General features: G+C 45.8%; 2 protein-coding genes across 4 annotated transcripts in view; one reads left to right on the forward strand and one right to left on the reverse strand.

The window, feature by feature from the left end:
* larp4b (La ribonucleoprotein 4B) lies at positions 1 to 13344 on the reverse strand. Of its 3 annotated transcripts, none has more exons than XM_028963143.1 (17): positions 13161 to 13344; positions 10291 to 10430; positions 6338 to 6485; positions 6080 to 6220; positions 5824 to 5905; positions 5155 to 5291; positions 4934 to 5037; positions 4647 to 4757; positions 4506 to 4559; positions 4216 to 4425; positions 3721 to 3827; positions 3389 to 3625; positions 2948 to 2993; positions 2636 to 2818; positions 2410 to 2525; positions 2210 to 2315; positions 1 to 2034 (listed from the first exon to the last, which is right to left on the reverse strand). In XM_028963143.1, the coding sequence occupies exons 2-17, from the start codon at positions 10375 to 10377 to the stop codon at positions 1852 to 1854; spliced, it is 2052 nt and encodes a 683-aa protein (XP_028818976.1). In that variant the 5' UTR covers positions 10378 to 10430; positions 13161 to 13344; the 3' UTR covers positions 1 to 1851. The 3 variants fall into 3 exon arrangements, with proteins under 3 accessions (XP_028818976.1, XP_028818974.1, XP_028818967.1); XM_028963141.1 differs by having other exon boundaries at positions 12991 to 13344; XM_028963134.1 differs by lacking the exon at positions 13161 to 13344 and adding an exon at positions 11384 to 12533.
* The window catches only part of LOC114769778 (cohesin subunit SA-1-like), a 20047-nt gene continuing 6267 nt past the window's right edge, over positions 12338 to 26117 (forward strand). The window contains exons 1-24 of the mRNA XM_028963121.1: positions 12338 to 12550; positions 17628 to 17772; positions 17948 to 18071; positions 18261 to 18407; positions 18584 to 18680; positions 18807 to 18883; positions 18968 to 19172; positions 19639 to 19790; positions 20055 to 20128; positions 20222 to 20345; positions 20436 to 20534; positions 21976 to 22055; positions 22161 to 22268; positions 22437 to 22551; positions 22656 to 22773; positions 22920 to 23023; positions 23166 to 23258; positions 23374 to 23463; positions 23624 to 23827; positions 23909 to 23979; positions 24204 to 24291; positions 24373 to 24453; positions 24820 to 24912; positions 25002 to 25176. Coding sequence (XP_028818954.1) covers positions 17744 to 17772; positions 17948 to 18071; positions 18261 to 18407; positions 18584 to 18680; positions 18807 to 18883; positions 18968 to 19172; positions 19639 to 19790; positions 20055 to 20128; positions 20222 to 20345; positions 20436 to 20534; positions 21976 to 22055; positions 22161 to 22268; positions 22437 to 22551; positions 22656 to 22773; positions 22920 to 23023; positions 23166 to 23258; positions 23374 to 23463; positions 23624 to 23827; positions 23909 to 23979; positions 24204 to 24291; positions 24373 to 24453; positions 24820 to 24912; positions 25002 to 25176 — 2548 coding nt within the window. The 5' untranslated portion in view covers positions 12338 to 12550; positions 17628 to 17743. The remainder of the gene's footprint in view (positions 12551 to 17627; positions 17773 to 17947; positions 18072 to 18260; positions 18408 to 18583; positions 18681 to 18806; positions 18884 to 18967; positions 19173 to 19638; positions 19791 to 20054; positions 20129 to 20221; positions 20346 to 20435; positions 20535 to 21975; positions 22056 to 22160; positions 22269 to 22436; positions 22552 to 22655; positions 22774 to 22919; positions 23024 to 23165; positions 23259 to 23373; positions 23464 to 23623; positions 23828 to 23908; positions 23980 to 24203; positions 24292 to 24372; positions 24454 to 24819; positions 24913 to 25001; positions 25177 to 26117) is intronic.

A 26117-nucleotide genomic window follows, 5' to 3' on the forward strand; every position in this document is an offset into this window, starting at 1 on the left:
CACATTTAATAGTATCAACCATGTGCATTTACAAAGAAAACTGAAAACTGCCAAACAAAGTTCTTCATTCAGTACGTTAAATCCCAAATGTACTATTTGGTATAAGAAAAAAAAAAAAAAAAAGTATGACAATGTATGAAAACATTTTGGGAGGGGGAGAGAAAAAAAAGCACTTTGAAGAAACTGTAGGGCATTAGAGGGAAAACTACTCTTCTATATAGTCATCTGTAAGTTAAGGCAACACATTTCAAATAAATTCAAGTTTCAAACTACAGGTTTGTTTCTTTTGTACATCCTTGAAAGAACTGAAATATCATTGAATCCCACATTTTCTAAGTTTATATATTGATGTCTGCTTTTTAACATTAAAGAGGGAGAAGTTCAGAGCACTTACATGTGAACTATTTCAGGAAACAAGATAAACATGGACAAAAAAAAATAAAAAATTGTAAAGAACACAGAGTGTTGTTCTGAGTCCCAGTGGCAGGAAAGACCAGAGTTCACTTCCGAAGACCAAACTCTGCTTCAAACACAGGAATGAGAAGTAACATTTGACTATTTAAAAAGAAAAAACACTTACAACAGCAAACCGGTAGATACCGACAGTGATGGTGCCACCAAAATGCTGGCCGAAGTTGAAAAGGAAGAGCTACAAAAAGTATAGCCTGCTGCTGATTTTTCAGTCACCTTTCCTTCACGCCCTTCAAATGGGTAAAGGTGATTGGCTCACACCAAGTGCTTCCACCCCCCACCCCCCCTCCTTAATGGCAGCACCAAAAAATAGCATTGCAGGATACAGAAGAACCACCCATAGCACCACATCAGCGTGAGAAAAAGATTTCAAGACAACAGCATTGTACGCTAGACAAAAAGCAAGCCAGGCGCAAAAACACCCCCCCAAAACAACTCCACTCCACCCCCTGTGGACTTGCAAAATGTTAAGTCTTGAGCTCTGGAGTGGGGAGATCACAAAACAAAGTAAGGCGCTCATATACAAATCAAATAAAAATCAATACGCATTCTTAAAACAAAGGAAAAGCAAAGAAGGCATGCACACAGGACAATGTATTAACCTTACTGGCTATCATACCACTTAAGTACAAATGATCAAAAAAGTATTAACGTGTGCTGGCATTAAAATGATAGAGCACAAAAAGAGCTTCCAGTGCTGATATACAGATTAGTAAACAGAAAGAAATTAACATCCAAAAAAAAAAAAAGAAAAGAAAAGAAAAACTCATCCATGAACAGCAGCAGGCAGGACAGCCTTCATATGATTTATGCTAGACAGTGGAAAAGAAAACCCGTGCTGTTTGCCAACAATACCGCGGTTTTAAAATAATTTATATTTCACACCAGTATACATGGGCATAAAAAAAAAAAAAAAAAAAATTCCCCAATGAAGTTTTCAGCACTGAAGCCAATATTGCCGCTACTTACCACCAGCACTCAGCTACATTAAAAAGTGTTCAATTTGTGCCAATCTAACTTGAATAAATCCATTCTAGCTCAGCCAGTTAATGAGTCTCATTGTCCTTGAAAACGAACAAAAATTAACAACATGTTAATGAACAATTTAGAACATTAATAGACAAAAAAAATGAAATGCTTATGCACCCACAAGTGCTTTTTTCTGCAAGCCCTGAATTCCAGTGATGACTGAAGTATGTGTGCGTGCACACTTACAGAGGACAGTATAAAACAGAAATGCGAGCAGCCCTGACGCCTTGGGAGATGACTTGGGTCTCCCGTCTTTGCCCGAGTCTCTGCGGAGCCCTCAGTGTTGCTGCAAGGAGGAAATGGCATTGCCAACAAGGTCTCTATAGAACCCTGAAGGGATTCTGACGCCTCTCAGGGACTAGCTGTTGCGGGTTTGGACCCACTGGACAGCTCCTCCCTGCATTTGGACTCGACAGCGTCGCCTGACGAGAGGTTATCTCCAGCAGAGATGAGTGACTTGGGGTCTAGAGGCTGCTGTGTTGGTGCCTCTCTCGGTCTCTGACAGATCTCTGCATAGCTGGGCTTCCGAGGTTCCTATGTAAGCAAAACAAAAGGCCAAGAATTACTTCAGTCTTCAGGCAAATTTTTAATATTTTTTTTTTCTGGTTTCTTCAATCATTCCATCTGTAGGTAACACTACGGAAACACTGACATTTTCTTGATCAATTTGGCATAGTGTTTTGGACCATTGTCTTCCTTTTCCACTTACCTTTGTCGAATAAGCTGACTGGCTACTCAATGGCTTACTGAGTGCTGGTGTTCTTTCTGCAGAGGGCTGTTTCTCTTCAGACCTCTCCACAGGTACCTTCAGACAGCTGCAGATGAGATAGGACAAGGAGCCTCACGAAACTGTTTATGAGGAGCGGGGTGCTGGTGATGCTTCCACCTGAACTCAAGGTCAAAACTTACTCTTGGGAGTGGACAGGAGAGAGTGGCGGCTTGATTTCCTGTGGTTGTGAAGTGGTTACAGTCCGCACTGGTTCTTTGGGTATCCCAGGAGTCACAACATGGCTGTTAACTAGCTTCTTGTTGAATGACACAAAGACCAAGGCAGAAGAAAGAATTGTACCGTGCTCGCCTGGAGACAACTAACGTCTTAATTTAAATGCTGACAAGGTATGAACTGTTCACCTACCTTGTCCTTTATAGCACCACTGACTATGTCAGAGAGCCTGTTTTCTGACTGAACATCTGCCTTGGCATCAGGCTTCAGGTGGCTAGCTGCTCCAGGAAGGGGAGGGAAGCTGGACTCGCCCAGCTCAAAGCTGGGAGACGGGGGGCGCTCTGTGGCAGGAGGCGGTGAATGCGTGGGCGCCCGCTGTGCAAAACACAGAACATTTAGCCGAGACACGGGCGGCAAAGCTGGAGACACGGCAACCACAATTACAAGAGGGCAGAGCAGCAAGCGAAACACAACTCAAACATCTGACATGCGGTGAACACTTACTGTAAACTTTTCATCCCTTCTCTTCCTGTTACTATAGACGTTTCTCCTAAGAAACAAAAATAAACTCTGTGAGCAGAGTTAAATCTTGGTTTGATGTCATGAAAAAAAAAAAAAAAACGGTATCTGTACATTTAGACAAAGCCACTCTGAATTGAAACATTTTAAGAAAAATTACCCTTGTGGTCTGAAGTACAAAAAAATGGAGCAGAATTGGCAGAAGACTGGCTGCGTGTTTAAATGAATTAAATGTACACACTGAACAGGGTTAACAAAATGATTCAGACCAAAGTTGATGGCGGTGACTTTAGGCTGCTAAAAGTTACCTGAAGCTAGCAATAAGTATTACTAGTAATACAGAGTTACACCTCCCTCTGCCCCCCCAACAAACATGATATAGTGTTGCTGGTCCCCCTGGTTACAACATATAATTTCCTCCATTACCTTCCACGTCCAGAGCTGGCCAGGTACTCGGCCCCATTAGGCTCCAGGCGTCCAGCTCCAATTTGGTCTCTCCTGGGGTAGCCTGGCCCTACAGGTAGCCGAGCACGGTTCTGACCTGAGTGCTGGGTCTGGGCGGCACGTACACCATTGGGGATGCTGCACAGTTGCCCAGGGTTGTCCAGAACTCCCACTCTGTCGATGCCTGGAGCTGGGAGGTGTGTGGGGGGGTTATGATTTCTGTCAAGATAAATTACAAAGTGAGTTAACAGCTCTCTCCGGGCAGAAAAACACAGTGAAATTTTAAATAAAGAAAAAGGGAGAGGGATCAGCACCTGTTTCGGAAGGGATACTGTCGAGCTGTCAGTGTTGAGGCGGCGGATTTAAAGGTCGGAGACACGGCGAATCCATTGATGAATCCAGGGTTGGAAAATTGTGTCACCTGTTTAATAAATAGCACCGTGTTAGTTTTGAACCATAGGGAAGAAAAAACATGCTGCAGCTTTACAGGTAGCAGCATGAACAACACAGCACAGCATCAATGTAAACAATGCAATACATAAACACTGAGACTCAACTACGTCAACCCTGCTACACTAGTTTATAGTATTTGCCAATTTGTTGCTCAGCAAAAACTGGGTATTTTCAAGAAACAGAACAAAAATATAGTCCCAGAATGTCCAGAATCAAGTGCTTTATATTACTGCTTAACCAGACCCTCAATTCTCATGTTTAACAAAAGTATTTCCACCGTTATTAGTATTACACAGACATTATTGCCCCTCTCAAAGAATCTTGGGGACAAAAAAAAAAAAGAAAGAAACCCTCACCATGCTGGGATCCATGTAGTTCTGCGTGGTGGACCAACCCTGTGGGGAGACCAATCTGTAGAGAGGAGGGAACTGATGCTGGGCTCCGTACAGCTGAGGCATGTAGTATGACGTGTAGCGCTGCTGGACACCACCAGAACCATCTATTGGCCTGTACCCGTTCTTTGGCACAAAAGTGTTAATGGCAATCGCTTTGGCCTTTATCCGAGCCTACAACGACATCATTTACAATGTTAGAACAATAACAACATTGTAAAGAAAAATAAGAATTAAAAAGTAGATTAAATCACCTTGATTGGCTTTCCTTGGAAGGTCTTTACTTCTTCTCGAAGGTACTGGTATGCCTAAAAGGACAGGAAAAAACATGAAAAAACACAAAATCCTCAGATTTAAAAAGAAAAATTAGACCATAAAAGGAAACTAAGACTTACCTGCTGTGCATCTGCCTCAGATTCAAATGTGATGAACCAGTTGTCATTATAAGCAAACTCACAGTTTACAAATTTAGGTAGGATTTCACTCTTGAAGAGCGCTTCAACTTCCTGCGGGGAAAGAAAATATTTCAACAGAATTAGATTCAGTGTAATTACAGACTTTGTATCCACATTCAGGGAGTAGATATAGGAAAGACAAAGGTGGGGGGTTACAAGAGATATACTTATTTCCATAGGAAATTAAACATGGAACCAAAATGCTGAGAGGATGAACAAACACTTGCCTCCTGGGGGGTTGTTTCAGGAATCTCTCTGAGAATGACAATGCATCGGTTCTGGTTTGGTCTTACTTTTTCTCCACACTTATCCACTTGGACAAGGGGCAGGGCTGTGGTTATTTAACAAAAAGAAATTGAAAGTGTTGTCAAAATTAATCATGCAACTCAATTCAGAAACCTGTTAACAAACAGCTCCAGGAGCCCAACCCCCATGAAAATTCACTCACACTTCAGAATCTCGGAGATGAGCTCTACATCAGTGCTGAGCTTCTTAACTTGGTCAAGATTGGCCACGGTGACAATTGGCACATATTGATCACTGTCCATCTGAGAAATAAGGTACATGTCATTGGCAAGATTTTCCCTGTGGAGAGAAGAGAAAATAATTTAAGAATTATTGCAAAATAAAAATCTAGCCCAGTAGTTTCCCCCAAATTAAGGGTGGCCAATATGACACTATGAGATCGTAGCATTGTCTATCTATTGTGGTTCTATTCACTTTCTATGTTTTTTCCCCTCAGTCAAATCACACTATTTGCTCATCCGCTTAATTCCCGCCTTATAGCAACAACACTCAACAAACCAAAGTGAACTATGGTGCCACACAGCTGCGTTCTCAGCCTTTTTAGTTGAATATACTGAAAAAGTAAGATGGACCCTAGTGGTAATATGCTTATTTGTGTGTGTGTGTGTGTGTGTGTGTGTGTGTGTGTGTGATATATATATATATATATATAAAATAAAACTAGTGATAATGTGATCATTCCTTTGTGACTTAAGGCCTTGATCTAGACGTTGTTGGTCCATGTCGCACAGTCCCCAGGTTTATACCATGGCACAGCCTTGAGTTCAGCATTAACTGACTTGGGGAAAAAGAAAGAAAAAAAGTCACTGACCGTGAGAGGCAGAACTCCAGCGTCGCCTTCAGTTGTTCTCTGAGGTTCTCTAGCTGACTGGAGCAGCTGGACTCACACCCACCTGATATGAGAAAACAAATGAAGCTATCTGACCTCAGTCATCTGACACACGCACCACACTGACTCATTAATTACAGCTTTCGGCATGTATGATTTACAGCATGCTTGTGTAGACACAAAGAAAAACACTGAAAATCAAAATTAATATGATAATGACAAAGACCAACAGACAGACCTTCTTCCATGCTGGGTTCCTGGGTGGTCTCAGTTGTAGCACTTCCCATGTCCTCTGACCTGGACAGTGGACTCTTTCTTCCAGAAGAGCACACCTGGTGATCCTCATTCCAGGTTGGTTGATCACTGGTGCTCTCATAGCCTTTATAAGAATGCCCATAATAAATACAAATGAGAATATGTATAATAAACCGGACAAAGCTACATACTTAATCATTAACAACAGACGTGCAGAAAAATATTCAATAATATGCCAAACCTTCTATCATAGACTCATTCGAGCCATTGGCTGCTTCTATCCATGGCTGCAAAGCATTTGAGTAGGTAAGTCCAGAAGCCTCCAGGTTAGGTGCATGGTTGGCCCATGCTTTTGCATTAGGGTTCAGGTCAGATACCTTGTTGGACTCCTGCTGGGACATGTTCAAACTATAAACATTCTTAAAATATAATATAATCCCATGCTGCTAAGATGAAATGATAATTATTGTTCCACCTATGTATGCAATTTTATGCCACGTTTATGCCCTGGGGTACACTCAAGTCAAACTAAATCTTAAAACATAGGCATGATTGGCAGACATTTTAAAAGGATTTTATAAAATACTGTATACTACAGGATATTTTTGATTGCTGCAGAATTTCCCATTAATACATGAAGCACAATAGACCATTAAATGTGAAATCTCATACCCAAAATATTGAGTAATATTTTGCAATATTTTATCACCATATTTAGTTAATGTAAGCTTTTGGACCACAATATTATTCATGGCTTAGCAAAGGAAGAGCAGCCCACCATACTCACAAGTTCACTGTACACACTCTGCCAGTCCCAAACACAGCTGCTGTCTGCTGCTAACAGGCTGTAAGGAAAAGCAGCCATAAAACCTTGCACGTCTTGAGAACTCTCCTTGTTTTCCTGCTGTTCGTCAACTTTGCCTGTTAGGACGTCAGAGAAATGCTCCCACGTGGTCACCATGTCACAACCGCCAACCATTGGATCAGGGAGAAAAGCGGGACCCGTGTCCCCGGACCACACAGAGAGGTACTGGCTCCCATCTCGATCGTCGCTTAGTTCAGATTTGCCGAGCAATTCAGACACCATGTTCAGCATGCCCTGCTCTCCCTCCGCGTCCTCGCCACTTGGCACAGCGTCCCCCGGGGCTGAAAACCCCCTCCTGTTCCGTACATGAATCTCATAAGATGGTGTGGTGGCATGGATGTCCACTTGATCAGGCTCCACATTGCCAAAATCTCCAAACGCTGCGCCGTCTCCCGCAAAAGCACCGCCAAGACCGGGTTCTTCAAACCCCTCGGGCGCGGCGACTTTGAGCAGCGTCCTTACACAACTCACAGGAAACACAGTGGCCAGCTTCCCCTCGTCCTTCCCTGGATCCAGCGGTCCCGTCCGAGACTGGCGTTCTGGAAGGTTCGTGGCGGTCACCGGACAGCTTGATATTGAATCATTCCCAGGGAGCCCAAAGTAGTCTTTCCGCGTGCTTTCAGCGAACAGACAGGTGCAGTCGGACACCTCAGCATCTCCTCTCATGCCTCCATCATACAGAGAATACGGGCTCGGCCGGACGGTCTCTACGTCACGCCCCAAGGTCAGGACACCTGGAACCGAAGGCAATTCTGCCGTTTCGGGAAGCCACTCTACCCCATTACAGCTTGAACGCATTACTGCTGAAGCCACCGACTCACTTCGACTTGAACCAGACTGAGAGGACCGCAGCTCAAACCCCAGCACTTGCGGGTCAAACGATCCCATCAAACCAGAGGCGTCTTCAAGGGCATAGCTGACGGAAGCATCCGAGACCGCCTGGCCGTCCCCCCCGTCCACTGTTTTGGCATCCTGCTCGCTAGATCCTACAAAGGCCTGGTTGTCAGAGCGCCGGGTCGAGACGGGCGTCGACGTCCTCTCCTCCACTGCCAGAGGGCGGGCGAGGGTCTCGTCCTTGACGCCGCCATTTTTGCCAGAGCGCTCACCGGTAAACGGGAGGTCAGCTTGCTGCGGCTCTCCGAGGGACGCAGGTGGAAAAGCGGGGGGCGGCGAATCGGTGACGCGCGCGGAAAAACACGAACCTCGTCCCGGAGAGTCCCCAGTGACGCCAGGACGAGCGGCTGAACTAAGACGGCCTTCAGGCGTTTCAGACGGAACGTTTTCTGCCCGAAGATGCCGTTCGTGGCTTGCACCGACCGGACAAGGCGCGCTGAACCGCCTCACGTCGGTCCGGGGCGCGTCCACCGGCTGTCCGCAAAGCTCTGCCTGGACAACCGCGTCAGCCTGACCGCCACGGCTCAGCGTGCCATGCCGATTCCTCGGGCCAGCACTAGGACTTAAAGAGCCACGCGCTGTGTGGCCTGTAACTAGGACCTTGTTTGGCTCAAGGCCGACGCCGAAGTCTTCGCGGCCCTCTGTGGGGCCCTCGGGTGCGGACTCTGGAAACGTAGCCTCGGCCAGGACCGCGTTCGCTAGACTTTCCGCATTTTCACGAGAGGCAATGTCAGAAAGATGCAAATTAAGCCCTTTGACCGAAGAAGGGTCAAGGGACGTGGCAAGGGACACATTTTCACCAGGTTCGGGGCCGATTCCAGCATCGCTGGTCACGCGTAATACGGGACCGGTCCCGCCGGCCTTTGAATGGCACGCCGCCTGCGAGGCGGCACCACAGACACGCGCTTCCGGTGCGCCGCCATTCTGAGAAACGCACCGCCGCTCGTAACCGGACACCCCGCAGGCAGCCGAATTCGCGGCGAGGGGGCGACCGCGCTCGGCCTCCGGCCATGTTGGAGCCAGACCAGGCTTACTCGAGGGCACGTGCGCCCCGACGTCACTAAGGTCACGTGAAGCCACATTAATTTCGTCGTTTTCGCTTCCTTTGGGGGGTTTTAACGCGGGAACGGCAACCTCGTCCCGAATCACAGAGCCGTTGCTGCAACGCTCAGCGGGATTCTCGGTAAAAGACCGGGCTCTACCGCCTGAACGCGGCCCGGAAACTTGCGACGGTTCTACCTGCGCAGCTCCATGTACGGCATCCAAGGCCAACGCCCTGCTCACTGTGGCCTGGGTCCACGCTCCGCAGGGCTGCGGACGGTCCCTGCCAACCGTCCCCTCCTGACTGGACTCCAACTCCAGGTCGTCCGCATCGATCGAGCAAATACTGTAGAAGCTCTGCGTCCTTGTCTTGAAGCCGCGGCCCAAAGTGCCAACTAGCACCGAACACCCGTCCTCGGCCTCAGACCGCACAGACGTCCTCTGTGCCGAGACAAGAGTGTCCAGCAGCGTCTCCGTTCCCGGCTGGACAGCGTTCACGGTCTCCAGAACGCGGTTCTCCGGCGGTTCTCTATTCGTATTAACAGTATTGACTCCAGTCAACTTCTCGCCAGGCGATCTCCAGCTCGCTTCTGACATGTCGACGTTCTGCGACGGAATCTCTCTGAACCAGTTCGCTCTCATGGCAGCATTTTCTGCAATTCGCCTCTTCGCCGAGTTCGAGATCACTCTCATGCAAGGCTTGCTTTGAGGGCTTGAAAGTTCCGCGTCCCGGTCCGTCTCGGCAGAGTCTCCTCCTTGTTCAGAGTCGGACACGTTAAGCGACTGGCTGCGGACGACGGGCTCGGACCGAAGTAGCGGCCGGTTCTTCTCAGCGGCACACGGAGTCGGCCCCGAGGTGCGTCTGATGCCCCCGGCAACCGTCTCGTAATGCCGAACCGTCTCTTCGGTCAGTTCGGCAACGGCGTGTGCACACTCCCTCACCTCTTTCGCGGAGGAGCTTTCGAGAACCGAGGCCTGAAGCAAACTAGTCCTTTCGCTGACCAGATTCCGATTAAGCTCCTTACTAAAACAGCAACCCATTTTAGAAATAAAAATATGTATAATAAATTTAAAGAGCCAAGCAATGGGGGGCAAAAAAAAAAAAAAAAAAAAAAAACCCCACTACTCTCACTAGCCTTGGAGAGAAAGAAAAAGAAAGCCACACGAGGTCTGGGTCCCCCCCCTCTTGCCCGAAATAGCACACTTATATTTGAACGATGTGCGCACATGGTCCTGTCACTCAAAGACCGGTCCCATCCCCCACGAAGGCCGGTGGCGAGCAGCCGGTACGACTGGGAGGAGCTACAAAAGGGAATAACCTACACACATCTTTGCGAAGTTGTAATCGGCTGAAGCTACGCTGCAAAAATTATGAACGTGCAAGCATACCGTACCAAAAGTGTGATCTCGTGCTCCTTGGCTTCCTGTGCCTGCTGCACCTGGGGTTCACTGATAACTTTTGCTTCCTGGTCTGAAGTCATGAGCCGTCCAGTTCTTGCCTCCTTGCAGAGAACCCTCTTGGTCACCCGGAAACCTGGGGCGGAATTGGATTTATTGAAACCGTTTCCCACAACACATTAGGACGATGAGTACATACGTTCCCGTATGAAGTTATTACAGGCGTGTATTAGCAAGGGTTATATGACTATGCATTGAGACAAAAGATGATATTTAAGAAGATATTTAAGTGCCCACTCAGTTATTAAATGCTCGTGGTGCTTTTGTATACAAAAGTAAGGATAATAGATGTCCCTGTAAAGGTATGACATGACCACGGATTAAAAACCCCGATCCCACCTGGGTTTATCACGGGTTTATCAGGATCGAGGCGCCGGGCAGTTTCGTGCTGTTATTTACATGTCGTTTCGAGGGAGGAGAACGCATTTAAATCCCGCACCAGCGGCCGCGGGGACACGGACCGACGTCAATGGACCGGCGCCATCAAAACAACTGCGGAGCTCACGCATCTGGCGGCCGCATGGCTACACGAGGGCACGTCAGACCCGCCCCGGGCGCCGCGTTCCGCTTGTTCAAAACGCGCCGTGAATGTCGCCCGGGGGGGTGACCCACCGAACTTCCCAATCTGGCCGACATTCGCGTCCCGGCTGCTCACGTGACGGCGGCGCAACTCGGGTCGCTACGGCTCGGTTCAACTTTAAATAAACGACAACAATAAAACAACAAAAGAAGATGACAAACGCGTCCCGGGGGGGTTCGGGGGGAATTAAAGCAACGACACGCCGCCACGAATCTCCCCCCTGGGCCAAGTTGCCATCGAGGACCGAGGCCCCAACAGCCATAACAAAAGCTAGCCGGCTAGCTAGACGCCGCACTGCACTCGCTCACACCGACCGACCGGGGACTCGCACCGCCGCCGGAGGGGCCGATTTCGGCCGCTTTTTCTTTAGTTCCGGCCACACGCAGCACCGCCCGCTCGGCGCCAGCGCGTCTCCGTGCGAGGAGCGGCGGCGGCGGCGGCCAACTCACCTGTCAGCGCTCTCTCCGCTCGCTCGGGTCGCTGGTTTTCGGGCGTGACGCCTTCTCGCCCCCGCCCGCCCCAATCAAACCCTTGGCCGCGGCGTTTCTGTCAGAGGGCGCACGGCGGATGTCCGGCGACCGCGCCACACGGCGGAGGACAACGCGGGACGCTGCCCGCTCCGCCGCCGACGTAGAACTTGAACCGGTGAAAGATGAAACCAGGCGGCGGCGGGGGGGACTCGCACTGCCAGCCTGTTAGCACACCAGCACGCCGTTCTAGTTGTGGCGCTTCGGCGACGCAACAAAAGAAACCGGAAGGTGCAACGGGGGAAAAAAATAAAATAATAATAAGCCAGCCGCGGTTAATCCTCCATCGCCGGGTGGTGGGGAAACGGGAGGGGGCGACGGTCTACCGACAACGGCGGCAACTTGGCAGCGGCGTCGTGGGACCTGCTCCAGCTGCGCATCTGCGGCTTCGCGGCGCGGCCATCACCGGACTCGCAGCCGAACGGCGCGGCGGACTCCCGCCTCTTTTTAGCGCAGGACGGTTTTCGGTTGGCGGAGGCGGACTACGGCGAGTCGCGAGGGCCAAATCGTCGAAAGCGTTTTGCCGACAGTTTTTTTTTTTTTTTCTTTCTTTCTTTCTTTCTTTTCTTTTTCTTTACGTTCAAGTGCTGTGCCAAAAATAAAGAATTGATTATGCGGGTATCTGGGAGCCGGGTTCTTGCGTGATTGTAATCGGTTAATAAACTGATGTGAATTTTTTTGTTTTTGTTCGTATGTGGAAACTATTGAATATTTCCACCGACGGACTGGTGCCGCGTTTATCGCGACGTCTCTGCCCGTTTGGATGGGTTTGCCGTACGTTGTTGTTGTTGTTTTTCCCGTCCCCCCCTCCACCGAGACGGCGTGCGCCGCGGTTTTTGTCCGCCAGGGGGCGGTCGCGCTCCGGTATAAGATTGCGCCATTTGCTCGTGGAAAATGCCACCAGATGGCAGTTTAGGATCGCTTCTCGGCGGAAAGGCGCGGTTCCGCTCCGCGTCCAATTTGGAAATTTAAAAAGGAGGAAGATTACACACACAAACAACAACAACAACAACAACAAAAAAACACTTTCTCTTGCACACTTTACCGCGATTTGGCCCGTCGCGGTGCGACTCGCTCCGAGGAAGCCTGGTGAGTTTGCGGCGAGTTGTTTTGGTTTTTTTTTTCCTCGCGCGTTTCGCGTGTGGCGCTTTTGTGCGTGCGTGCGTGCGTGCGTGCGTGCGCGCGCGCGAAAGAAGCCCTTGTGTCGGCTAGGCTCGCTTAGCCTCCATTAAAGATGGAGGACGGCGCCGAGCGTGTCTGTGAGAGGGTGGGGGATGGGGCCGCGGCGCTGGCGGATATTCGCTCCTCGTTCTCGGCGCGGTCCTCGTCGACCGCTATCTTGTTTACTCGAGTTCGTGTGTTTGCACGTAGAAAGGTTTACTCCCCCCCCATCCCTCTACTTCTTCCCACCACTTTCTGTCCGTCCAGTCAGTTTAGTTCAACGTGTTTTTTTGTTTTTTTTTTTGCTTTGTTTCCTGTACGCGAAGTTGTCGAGTTGAAACGTCTCCCTCGATCTGGACAATACTGACCACGGCGTACGTTTGCGTGCGTAGCGAAGCCGCGAGCTGTTGGTTGGCGCCACACCGATTTGTGTCGTCGCAGACGCGCGGTTCCTGGTTCCTGTGTCGCGCTTTCCGTCCGTTCGGAATTTTCGCGGGTAAAAAACTGCAGCTATTGTTGGGGGGCCGCGCGAGGTTACCGGCTGGCGTGCTCGGTTCTGCCCGGCGTGCTCGGTTCTGCCCGGCGTGCTCGGTTCTGCCCGGCGTGCTCGGTTCTGCCCGGCGTGCTCGGTTCTGCCCGGCGTGCTCGGTTCTGCCCGGCCGGTAGTCCGAGGAGCGGAGCTTGACAGTAAGAGAGCGATAATCTGAGTGTCATGTTGGCAAAATGCGGTGTTTGCTGTGCAGGGGGGTTTTTATGGCAACGGTGTCTGTAAAAATGGATTTGTACGTAAGTGTTTGCGTAAAGAAGGTTTTGTTTACACCTGCCCATATTATATTGAGCCTCTTTTTTTTCCCGTCAAAGTTCCTCGTTAGTAGTTGCATCGGAATATATTTTTTTACAGCACACTAGACTACGTGCAAGAATGGAAATGCCAATACTGACATTAAAAATAACCACAGTGTGTTTTTGTTTACATTTACGGCATTTTCCAGACGCCCTTATCCAGAGCGACTTACAATCAGTAGGTACAGGGACAGTCCCCCCCTCTGGAGACACTCAGGGTTAAGTGTCTTGCTCAGGGACATAATGGTAGTAAGTGAGATTTGAACCTGGGACTTCTGGTTCAGAGGCGAGTGTGTTACCCAGTAGGCTACTATCACCCTTTAGGTGCCCACAATAGACGCTGTTTAGACACTTCAGTCATAATTCAAGCAAGCAATCACTGAAACTTTTGCAACATTTTGTGAAACTTGCATCTTCCAACTAATTCATTGATTCCCCCCCCCCCCCCCCCCCCCCCATTAATTTAATGCTATATCAAGTAACGTAAGAACTCAGTTTGTATATAGTTTTACTTGTGCCATTTGCATGCAAGTTCCCCCTACAAGCGGAGGTGTAAGATGCTGATCACCTCAAGCGGTGCCTACACAACTTCACAGCTGTACAATACAGAGGAATCTAATTCCTCATTGTGATGCAAACGGAGGTGAATGGTCTGATCGTTCGACATTATTAAGATCTCCGGGTCATTCTTGGTATTCTTTTTTTTTTTTTATCCCAATAGTATACAGTTTCTATTCCTTTTACATGCATTGTTTATATTCCAGATGGCAGAAGTTGCCATGGCAACTCAGCGTAGGTCAGGTTCTCAGTTTTTCTCTCTCTCTCTCTCTCTTTTTTTTTAATTGATCTCTATAATGTGTATAATGAGTATGACAGTTTTCCATTCCATGACATCTGGAAGCAGATTTGTTCACAGAAACAACATTGCATGTAATAATTATTTGGTTAATGTGTGTCTTGTGTTTACAAAAATAAAAACTTCCCAGCACTTTATTTTATTTGTTTTTTTTTGTAGAAATCATGGTGCTGGTGGTGCTGCAGTTTCTAGGTTATTCCTATTTGTGCGTTTGATTTCTTGAGGCTTGACCCTCTCTTTCATTCACCCCAAGTCCAGGTCGTCAGTTGGTATAGCCATTCGCTCTCCCTGGTGATAGTGCGACTGCTGCCAAGAAGCCTTTGGAAATCACAGAGCTCAGCCGTTTAGTTAAACTAGTTTTGATCATATCCGTTTCGATCTCTTCTTTATATGGTATAGTTTTTTAGAATATTTTTCCCTCTTCAGAGATTTGATTTTGAAGGGGATCTGCTGATTGGTGTTGCGGCGTTCAACAGAAACAGTGTAATGGAAGCTCGATTTCAGCTCTATAATGCATGAAGCTTGAAAAAACGTGACACATCTACTCTACAGCCACTTTCTCCTGCCGCTTGGAGTTCTTCAGTTTGTGTGTGCGCATATCGAAGCATGTGCAAGTGAAGACAACTGAGCACTCACAACAGTCCAAATAACAAAGGAGCTATGGACTTTATTAAGAATAGAGACTACAGAGTTTTCTCAAAATGGATTTGGCTTTGATTGCTTGTTATTTACATTTTTTTTTTTTTTTTTTTTTGCATTCTGTTGCATATTTTTTGAATAATGTAGTGGAGCTAAAATTATGTTCTTAGCCAATCTGTTATATGAGATCTCATAAAGGAAGTATTGAAGCAAGTACTGGTTTGCATGCTGTATTGTTATAGAATGGTCTAGGTTGAGGCTGTACCCAATGTTTGTGGTATTGTACAGGGTCTCCTCTCTCGATGTCTGTCACAGCCCGTCTCCGAGCGTCATTAACTCCCAGCCTTGGTGTCACAGTGACATCACTTCCTCTTAGTGGGGAAGCCCCATCTTCTGTTTATTTTGCACTCCCTTTGGTTTCAGCGCTCTACCTTTTGCACAGAATTTAAATTAACAAGGGGGGGAGAATCAATATTTTTGTTCATTAAAAAAACATAACAAACATCATAATGAACATGCCGGTACTGATTTCAGTTTTTATTTATTTGTGAATGTATTTGGATTAATCTGGGGTAAGATCAGTGATTATCTAAACCATACTGACTGCAGTAAGTCAGCTGTTATGTAACGCTCCGTAACGTAACTGCATGGCCCTTTAAGCAGGCAAGTAGGTTTGGACTGTGCATGTGTGGCCAGACACACACCATGCCGAGAGAGGTTTGGGGGAGGGGTAACAAGATGGCTCTTTATTAAATTAATAAGCATGGACTCATTCTCTATCCGTTTGTGTAGAGCAAATTATCTCTCTGTGGCGCTTCTAGTTAAAAAAAAAAATAATAATTTTTTAAATGCCATATGGTGTCTGGTGAAAGACTGAGGTTAAGATAGACAGGTCAGGGTTCCTGCTGCTCCTGGGCTTTTCTGTCTCCTGCTTGCTCTTGTTTTGAAGTGTGGAGCCACCTAGTGTCTGCTTAGCAAACCCACTGGTTTTTCTGTGGTAGCACCAGAACAGGGAACATCTCCTGCTCCTTATGCATTTGCATCTAAAAAGACTGCATAACACTACCAGTGACTTTTTGAATGGCAATTCTGCATTTTTACATGACAACCTCCCCCAATTGTGATCTTATAATTTTTCGTCACATTAATTGAATGCTACTTCAAGTCGGCTGCTTTTTAAAAAGAGCTTTCTTAGAATGCCCCCTACTGTTTACATGATTGCTTGCAATGTGGTGTGGATGCTTTTAGGAGTACTAAGGAATTTCCTGAGCTGTTTGCAGAAATAAACCATATAAAAAAATCTATGATTTTCCTCTGGTCTTGACGAATGCAACAGTTTATGATAATTTATTATGGGACACTCTGCTGTGGTTTAGTTTAAAACTTGATGGTGGCCACTGCCCCTAGTGGCAGCTGTCTGCATCTGCACTTAATTGAATGATTCAGTATTATTTAACAGCCGCTGGTCACATCTTATATTTATGGCACTTACCAACAAGTAGTTACCTGGACAAACCCAAACCCACAAGTAGTTACCTGGACACTTTCTCTAGAGCAACTTGGGGTTAAGTGTTATTAAGTGGGTTTGTACCCACTCGGCATCTACCACCACCCTTATAACTGCATTCAGTGCACTCAGACTGTGATATGTACTTTCCATGTTTTTTTTTTTTTTTTTTTTAAATATAGTTTTTTGCTTTAACAGATTTGTTGAAATGTAAGGTACATTTACATGCAAGATTTAATAATGACACTTGCTGACATAGTGGTTCACATAATGATAATGAGTAATAAGGCCAACAAAAATAAATACGCTGATCCAAAAAAATAAAGGGAACACTTAACACAATGTTGTCCACTTAGGAAGCAACACTGATTGACGATCAATTTTACATGTGGTTGTGGAATGAACAGGTGGACGTTATAGACAATTAGCAAGCCATCCCCAATAAAGGTGTGGTTCTGCAGGTGGGGACCACAGACCACTTCTCAGTTCCTATGCTTTCTGGCTGATGTTTTGGTCACTTGTGAATGCTGGCGGTGCTTTCGCTCTAGTGGTAGCATGAGTCGGAGTCTACAACCCACACAAGTGGCTCAGGTAGTGCAGCTCGTCCAGGATGCACATCAGTGTAAGCTGTGGCAAGAAGGTTTGCTGTGTGTGAAGGTCAGCGTGGTGTCCAGAGCATGGAGGCGCTACCTGGAGACAGGCCAGTACATCAGGAGACGTTGATGAAGCCGTAGGAGGGCAACCACCCAGCAGCAGGAACGCTACCTCCGCCTTTGTGCAAGGAGGAACAGGAGGAGCACTGTCCGAGCCCCAAAAAAATTCTACAGAAACGTGGCACCTAGGGTGGTAGTAGCCTAGTGGGTAACACACTCGCCTATGAACCAGAAGACCCGGGTTCGAATCCCACTTACATTGTGTCCCTGAGCAAGACGCTTAACCCTAAATTGCTCCAGGGAGACTGTCCCTGTAACTACTGATTGTAAGTCGCTCTGGATAAGGGCATCTGATAAATGCTGTAAATGTAAATGTGGCACAAAACTTACTAACTTGGGTTAATGCTAAATGACTAGCCATCGGTGCTGTTTTTCAATCTGCCTGTACATGCAGTAAATGTCTTCATGCCTCGTATGGTTATTTTCAGTTTGTGTGTGTTTCCCCAGTTTTTGGACATGACCTCACCGAGACCCAACCCAACGCCGTTCTGTTAGAGACCAAAGTGCGCTTGCTGAAGGAGTAGAAGAGTGAACTTTTCTACAGAAAAACAAAGAAATCTAAGATGATCACATCAGAGTTTCCAGTTTTGCAGTGAGTAATGAGTACAGCATTGCTGTATTTAATTCACAATTTAATGCACGTTGATGTTTAATTAATGTATGTTGCATTGTCTTTCTATGCATGAAATAAATCGTATCAGAACTAGCTGTTGCCGAAGTGTCTGTATTGACCGTGGGGTTCCACCTGGTTCGCTCTGTGTGCACAGGGATTCATCTAATGAATCTGGACCAGGAGACACGGTGAGCTACAGCACCTTGAGTGTGAGTGAGCTGGATGATGTTGGGGACACCAAAGGCAAGAGGAAGAGGGGCAGGCCAGCTAGATCAACGGTATGCCTACAATCTTACTAAAGCTTTACATTAATCCAGAGCACCTTTCAATCAGTAGTTACAGGGACCATTCCCCTGGAGACACTTGGGGTAAATTGTCGTGTTTAGGGACACAATTGTAGCAAGTGATCATTGCTCTTTGTTTTATTTATTATTATTATTATTTTTTATTATTTTTTTTGTGATTAGGCGGCAAGTAAGAAGCCACGGAAGTCACCTGTAGAAAAGCTTGGACCCCTTCGTGGGAAGAAAACTAATGGTGTGGCCCAGCAGAATGGGGAGGGTGACCCCACCACCCTGTTTGAGGTGGTGAGGCTTGGGAAAAGTGCCATGCAGGTAGGTTGGGGCCCTTGAGTGTTGCTACCGGTGGTGAGACTTACTTTGTCTTATTTATTTATTTAGCATTGCCTTGCTAATGCTTTGTGTGTGTGTGTGTGTGTGTGTGTGTGTGTGTGTGTGTGTGTGTGTGTTTTTTGTTTTGTTTTTTTTCCATCTCTCTCTCTTCTCTCCAGTCTGTAGTGGATGACTGGATTGAGTCATACAAACAGGATCGAGATCTCGCTCTACTGGACCTTATCAATTTCTTCATTCAGTGTTCAGGCTGCAAAGGTAATTGTCTCATGCACACTTTTTGTAACTATTCAATTTAATAATGTGAATGTCTATTACTCAGTAGACTACTACTATGTTGTTAGGGGAATAGCTGTGACTTTTTTTTTAAATAAATCTTCCCAGGGGCTGTACGAATTGAGATGTTCAGAAACATGCAGAATGCTGAGATCATTAGGAAGATGACTGAAGAGTTTGACGAGGTACCCTCGTCCTTGCTCATTTTGCAGTTATTTCCGACACTTTCTGACCTACATCTCTAACCCCAAGTAATTTTTGTTATTCAGGATAGTGGAGACTATCCCCTCACCATGCCAGGTCCACAGTGGAAGAAGTTCCGCTATAACTTCTGCGAGTTTATTGGCGTCCTTATCCGACAGTGCCAGTACAGCATCATCTATGATGAATATATGATGGATACGGTGATCTCGCTGCTCACCGGCCTCTCAGACTCCCAAGTCCGAGCCTTCCGTCACACCAGCACCCTGGCAGGTAAAGACCAGCCCTGTTATTCAGGCATGATAGACTACTTTTAGCTGCAACAGAGCTTCATGCAAGACATTTTTTCTGGTGTGTAAAGAGACCGTATATTGAATCATTAATATTTTACTTTTCTATACCATTGTAATTGATTCTTTGCACTGACCTGCACAACCCCTTCAGTTCACATATTTTGATCTGTATGTTGACTGTACAACTTTCTATTGTCTTATTATATTTCATATTACATTTTCTATACCTTTGTACTCTATACAGTGTTTATTTAATATGATGTTGCTCTGTTGGTGGTTAGACTTGGAGAATCACTCATTGTACTTAGTTCACAGTGCTCTGTGTGTATTTCAATAAAGCCTTAGACTCTTCATGCCACACCAGAGGTCCGTGGTCGAGAAGCCCTCTAATGTTGTTTAGCGAAACCCTGCAAAATCTGAAACTGAAATAAGTTTTTCTCCTTCAGCCATGAAACTGATGACTGCACTGGTGAACGTGGCGCTGAACCTGAGCATCAACCAGGATAACACACAGCGGCAGTACGATTCAGAACGCAACAAGATGGCGGGCAAACGGGCTAATGAGAAACTGGAGCTGTTGCTGGAGAAGAGGAAAGAGGTGAGATTTGGTGTTTCTGGTCTACCTTTTTTTTCCCTTTTCCCCTCCCAACCTGTCTCACACCTTCCCACTCACATCTCACTGTTACTCTCATCCTTTTTATTTCCTACCTCTTCCTCCCTCAATCCTGTTTTCCCTTTATTTTAACCTGGTCTTGCTCTCTACACCTACTTAGTCTTCTTTCAGCTTTTCTACTTTCTCCCCCTTGCCGCCCCTTTCCTTCTCTCTCTCAGCTCATGTTGCTGCTTTGATCTTCTTGTGCAGCTTCAAGAGAACCAAGATGAAATAGAGAACATGATGAACTCCATCTTCAAGGGGATCTTCGTTCACCGTTACAGGTGTGTACCCTCGGACTGGGCAGGGCTTCATACGGTGGCGCACTTCCTGTGTTGTGCTTTGACCGGATTTTCATGTCTCGTTCTGTGGTGCAGGGATGCCATTGCTGAAATCCGAGCTATTTGTATTGAGGAGATTGGTGTCTGGATGAAGATGTACAGTGATGCCTTTTTGAATGATAGTTACCTGAAGTATGTTGGCTGGACCCTCCATGACCGGGTGAGGGCGACTGTTTGCCAAATTAATCTATTAACAATGTGACCCATTCAAAATGCATTTTGTTTGCTAATAATATTTACGTTGTCACAGCAAGGAGAGGTGAGGCTGAAGTGCCTGAAAGCTCTCCAGAACCTCTACACCAACAGAGAGCTCTTCCCCAAACTGGAGCTGTTTACTAACCGCTTCAAGGTAAAACCGAATGTCATTTTCAAGGTTAATAGTCATATTGACAACTAGTGCTGCACGATTAATCTAATTGTAATCGCGATGTCAGCCTGTGCGATTACATGAACGCAAAAAGCTGCGATTTAAATGATTAGTACATGGATTGGATCGGCGACATATCCGATCCATTATCTCATTTTCTCAAAGTTTGCGAGCTGACTGAAGTCTCACTTCAGGCGGATGTGACGTGTTTGGTCGCATGACTTTCAATTCGGAGACATATGAGTAGACGCCGCATGACACGCTGCATCGTACGTCAACGTCGCTGCCATATTGCGAGAGGCTCTGCTGTGGCGTGAAGCATATACATGTCTATGGAGAGAAGTGCATAAAAATGAATCACTCTTGAGCTGCTTGGGGCTGTATAAACCGCTGTACGCTCCAAACCAGATCCCGGGGGATTACATTTCATAGGTAAGGCTGGACAATTGTTTTGAATATATTTTGCCATTATAAAATCCCGTTTTTATTTATAAGTCTTGACCTTAGCTAAGCTAGGCTAAGCTAGCGAAGCTATGCATTCCTGTGTTCAAGTCAGCCTCCAAACAACGTTTTGGCTAAACGTAGGCATTAACTATTTAGACTGTTCTTAGCAGTTTAGTTAACTTTCCTCAAACTTTGAAGGTTTCCTAAAGAAATTCACCTCAGTTTACAAATCTTAACCTTAGCTAAGCTAGCAAAGCTATGTATCCCTGTGTTCAAAACAGCCTCCAAACAACGTTTTAGTTAAACGTAAGAACTATAATACGGTATTTTATAATGGCCAAATATAATCAAAACAGTTGTTTAGCCTTACCAGGGTTTGTCGTACGAAAGTAATGTAAAGAGTTTTTTGTGATTTATTTAATTTTGTAGAATATTGTAATTTGAAAGCACTGGGCATTTTAGGTTGTTATAAGTAGTTTGTATGTTTCACTTTGAAATTAAAGATTTCACTATTAGTATGCGACTTTTCATTGATATACAAGCAAGTGTCCTTTATCATATTGCATATCGCAGTATTGATCTCAATAATCACAATGTCTTTTTCCCCAAATCGTGCAGCCCTATTGACAACAATATATTACCAGTGGTTTTAAGGGCCATTTTAACTTCATGTCGAATAAATTAGTAAGAACAAATAATATATTTTTGGTATTTTTTTATAAACAATAACATGTTTTTATATATATTACATTACACACACATACACTGAGGCAGTTAAGTTGATACAAAAATGCAATTTTCCCATAAATCCATATATGGGTGAATCATTTGCACTCCAACAAAAAAAACCAAAAAAAACATATCCTTTAATTTTTTTAGTTATCTTTTCTAGTGCACTGTTTTGCCATGCATGAGGAGGAAAAACCCATCTCTTTCTGCATGATGTTTGAATGCTAACTTTTGTGTCTTTTTCTGATAGGACCGCATTGTGTCCATGACTCTGGATAAAGAATATGATGTGGCAGTGGAGGCGATCCGACTTGTTACTTTAATACTTCAGTGAGTGTGTTTCTGCTACCTTTTTTATTTTTTTTTGTCCTGTCACCTGTCAGTACATCTGTCGTTATTTATTTATTTATTTATTTTCTCCCCTGCTGGGTTTAGGGGCAGTGAAGATGCTCTTTCAAATGAAGACTGTGAGAATGTCTACCACCTAGTGTACTCTGCACATCGGCCGGTAGCAGTTGCTGCCGGGGAGTTCCTCCACAGGAAGTGAGTGTTTTGAAGTACATTCTGCGTCTGGTCCTGCCGCAGCAGTGTCAGGTTTTCTGTATGCAATTTGCAAATCCAGTAAAACTAGAACATGAATCAGGTGTCCCTTCTCTGGAAGTCTTTGTATTTGAAAATGTCTTAAAGTGAGGCTGGCATTGCTCTTTTTAGACTCTTCAGCAGACATGACCCCCAGGCTGAGGAAGCTTTGGCCAAGCGCAGAGGCAGAAACAGCCCCAATGGCAACCTGGTGCGGATGCTGGTCCTTTTCTTCCTAGAGAGCGAGGTATGCGATTTCGTCTCACACATGACCTGATGTGCATGAGGGTTGTGGCTTGTGGTGTACCTTGGCAGAAGGTATCTAGCAGGTGAATTTCTCTGTCATTTCAGCTCCATGAGCATGCTGCCTACCTGGTGGACAGCCTGTGGGACAGCTCCCAGGATCTGCTAAAGGATTGGGAGTGCATGACTGAGCTGTTGCTGGAGGAGGCCTTGCAGGGGGAGGAAGGTACATCTCCAGCTATGTCAATGCTTTTCTCCTGGCATTGGATGGGCAAAACATGACATGAATTGAATGTGCATTATTTTAGGGTTCCGAAAAAAATTTTGTGCTTGATCTTTGCAGTCAGTTTAATCTGTGTCTCACTTTTGCAGTTTTAGGGGATCGTCATGAGAGTGCCCTTATTGAGCTGATGGTCTGCACCATACGGCAGGCAGCAGAGGCTCATCCACCCGTGGGCAGGGGAACAGGGAAGAGGGTAGGACTTTTATTTTATTTATATATATATTATATACACACACACACACACACACACACACACACACAAGTGACTCTTATGAATGACCTTTTCTACCCTGAGCACTCATTTTTGGTTATTGTTGCTTTCATTGTTCCCTCAGGTCCTCACTGCCAAGGAGAGGAAGACTCAGATTGATGATAAAAATAAGCTGACTGAGCATTTCATTATGGCTTTGCCCATGCTTCTTTCAAAAGTAAGATCCAAAGGACCTTTGTACCACACAAAGGTTTTGCTGCTTTTTTTTTTTTTTGTGCAAGTCATGCTGCAAAGTGTTAATTTTTGTTTTGTTTCCACTCTTTCTGTTGTAGTATCAGACTGATTCAGAGAAGGTTTCCAACCTTCTTCAGGTTCCACAGTTCTTTGACTTGGATGTTTATAGTGCTGGGAGAATGGAGAAGGTATGCATGCAAGTTGTGTCATCGTGCACAAGCCTTCTGCAATATTAATGCTTATCCTCCATCTACAGTACAAAAGTCTCATCATATGATTTCTTCAATTTGAAGTTCAAGTTCCTTCTTCTGCAAATGAGTTTTAAGTGTCTGTACCACCTGCCTGCAGCACCTGGATTCCCTTCTGAAGCAGATGCGCTTTGTAGTGGAGAAGCACACTGACACGGACGTGCTGGAGGCCTGCAGCCGCACCTACAGCATCTTGTGTAGTGAGGAGTATACGATCATGAACCGCGTGGACATTGCCCGTAGCCAGCTCATCGACGAGCTCAGTGACCGTTTTGGCCACTCTGTGGAGGACCTGCTACAGGAGGTTTGTGGTTGCACATACATTTGTGTGTGTACAATATCCTGAACTTTTAATTCTATTAACTTTGGAGTGCTTGGTTCTTAGGGAGATGAAGCTGATGACGACGATATCTACAATGTCCTATCTAGTCTGAAGAGACTCACTGCCTTTCATAAGTATGCTTTTTTTTTTTTTTTTTTTTTTTTGCTGCTTTTATCATTGAATAATTGTTATTATAAGTGTTTTGTATCCAACATTAATCAGAATAATATACATAATATTATAAATATGGGTTCAAAGCAGAGGACACATTTCATTGTGTGCACAGTGTGCTGAGCTGCGGTGTATCACAATGACAATTACTTCACTTTCACATGTGGTCTTGCTTTCTACTCCTCAGTGCCCATGACCTCACCAAGTGGGACCTGTTTGGGAGCTGCTATAGACTGCTCAAAATGGGCATAGAGCAGGGCTCCATGCCTGAACAGGTAGGGTACAACCACTGCAATGATCCAGAAGAATGGAGATATTACGTTGGTATCATCAGTGCTGAATCTGGTGTTTCTCAGATCGCTGTTCAGGCTCTCCAGTGCTCACATTACTCCATCCTGTGGCAGCTGGTCAAGGTCACAGAGGGATCTCCGTCAAAGGTACCTTTTTGATTTATAGTCTGTAATTTCTTGTTAGCCCACTCACTCTGGCAGTCACTAGAGGTGTAAATTAATCTTTTAATTGATGCATCGTGAGGAAGGAATGGATGATTCTGCATTGATTGAGTGCAGAATAAAATCAATTCTATGATGACGTTGCTTGGTGGTTGCATAAAAATTCTAGTCAAAAAGCAGTGCCTGACACCCGTGTGGACACTTAGATTTGCTCCACTAAGCAGAAATAAGCGGAAAAACATCCATGTGAACGTAGCCTTGTCGCTCATCTCATGGAGTTATTTGTAAACATAATGTGATGTCATGTGACCAGTGAAGTACTTCTAGCAGTCAGCCCGTCTCTGTCTGTAGGACGACTTGATCGCTTTGAGGCGTGTGGTGAAGTCTTTCTTGGCGGTGTGCCAGCAGTGTCTGTCCAACGTGAACACACCCGTGAAAGAGCAGGTGAGGCATCTTGTGGGACTGGCAGACATGTCTCTCCGACACCTAGCACCTCCACTGACTATGATTGTGACTGTGTCTTCCTGTTCCAGGCATTCATGTTGCTGTGCGACCTCCTGATGATCTTCAGTCATCAGCTGACCACAGGAGGAAGAGAGGGCCTGCAGCCGCTTGTGTTTAATCCCGATGGTGCCCTTCAGAATGAGCTGCTCAACTTCATCCTTGACCATGTCTTTATTGACCAGGACGATGAAAACCAAAGCATGGGTGGGTCAACTAAAGCAGGTGTAATTGATGACCCTGGTTTAACATGAGGCTGTATAGAACTTGAGACATTTTACTACACCCTACACACTGTCATTTACATTTACAGAATTTATGAGACGCCCTTATCCAAGAGCGTCTTACAATCAGTAGTTACAGGGACAGTCTTCTGCGCAAATTTTCCAAAACCTCACTGCTGCTAAAACTGCTTTCTACAAAGCAAAACTAGAAGCCTCTGCCCACAACCCTCAAAAACTCCAACATCTTCTTATCCCTACTCAACCCTCTGACTCCCCCTGCCCAGTCTTCCCTAACAGCTGATGATTTTGCCAACTTCTTCACAGGGAAGATTCTGAAAAAATCTGTGAGACATTCTCCACCACAAATCCAAATTTTCTAAGATCTCATCTGATGAAATCATTCAGATTATATCTACAGCCAACCCAACAACCTGTCCTAGATCCAATCCCTTCAGCAATGCTTCAAACCATCTCCCCTGACCTCATCCCTTTCATTTCTTATATCATAAACAGCTCAATGTCATCTGGCCATGTACCATCTGCCTTTAAAACAGCCGGGGTTCTTCCAATCCTAAAGAAACCCACTGCTGATCCTCCAGACATCAACAATTACAGACCAGTTTCCCTCCTCTCATTTCTATCCAAAATCCTTGAGCGGTGTGTTTACAATCAGCTATCACTCCATCTATCACAGAACAACCTCCTGGATCCTAACCAGTCTGACTTCAGAACAGCTCATTCTACTGAGACGGCCCTTCTGGTGGTTACCGAGCAGTTACATGTGGCCAGATTGGCAAAACTGTCATCTGTACTTATCTCCTCGACCTATCTGCAGCATTTGACACTGTTAACCACAAGACTCTCTTGTCTATCCTGAAGAGGCTTGGAATTCAGGGCTCAGCATGGCAGGGGTTTGCTTCCTAC

The sequence above is a fragment of the Denticeps clupeoides genome, chromosome 2 (assembly GCF_900700375.1).
Source record: "Denticeps clupeoides chromosome 2, fDenClu1.1, whole genome shotgun sequence".
In the NCBI taxonomy this organism is placed as follows: domain Eukaryota; kingdom Metazoa; phylum Chordata; class Actinopteri; order Clupeiformes; family Denticipitidae; genus Denticeps; species Denticeps clupeoides.

What these genes read in the sequence shown, in the direction of transcription:
- larp4b (XM_028963143.1), bottom strand. Translation starts at nt 10,377, where the DNA reads ATGACTTCAGACCAGGAAGCAAAAGTTATCAGTGAACCCCAGGTGCAG. An exon ending in GGAACCCAGCATGGAAGAAG is followed by an intron (nt 5,906 to 6,079) that starts GTCTGTCTGTTG and finishes TTCTCATATCAG; the next exon opens with GTGGGTGTGAGTCCAGCTGC. An exon ending in ACTACATGGATCCCAGCATG is followed by an intron (nt 3,828 to 4,215) that starts GTGAGGGTTTCT and finishes TTTATTAAACAG; the next exon opens with GTGACACAATTTTCCAACCC.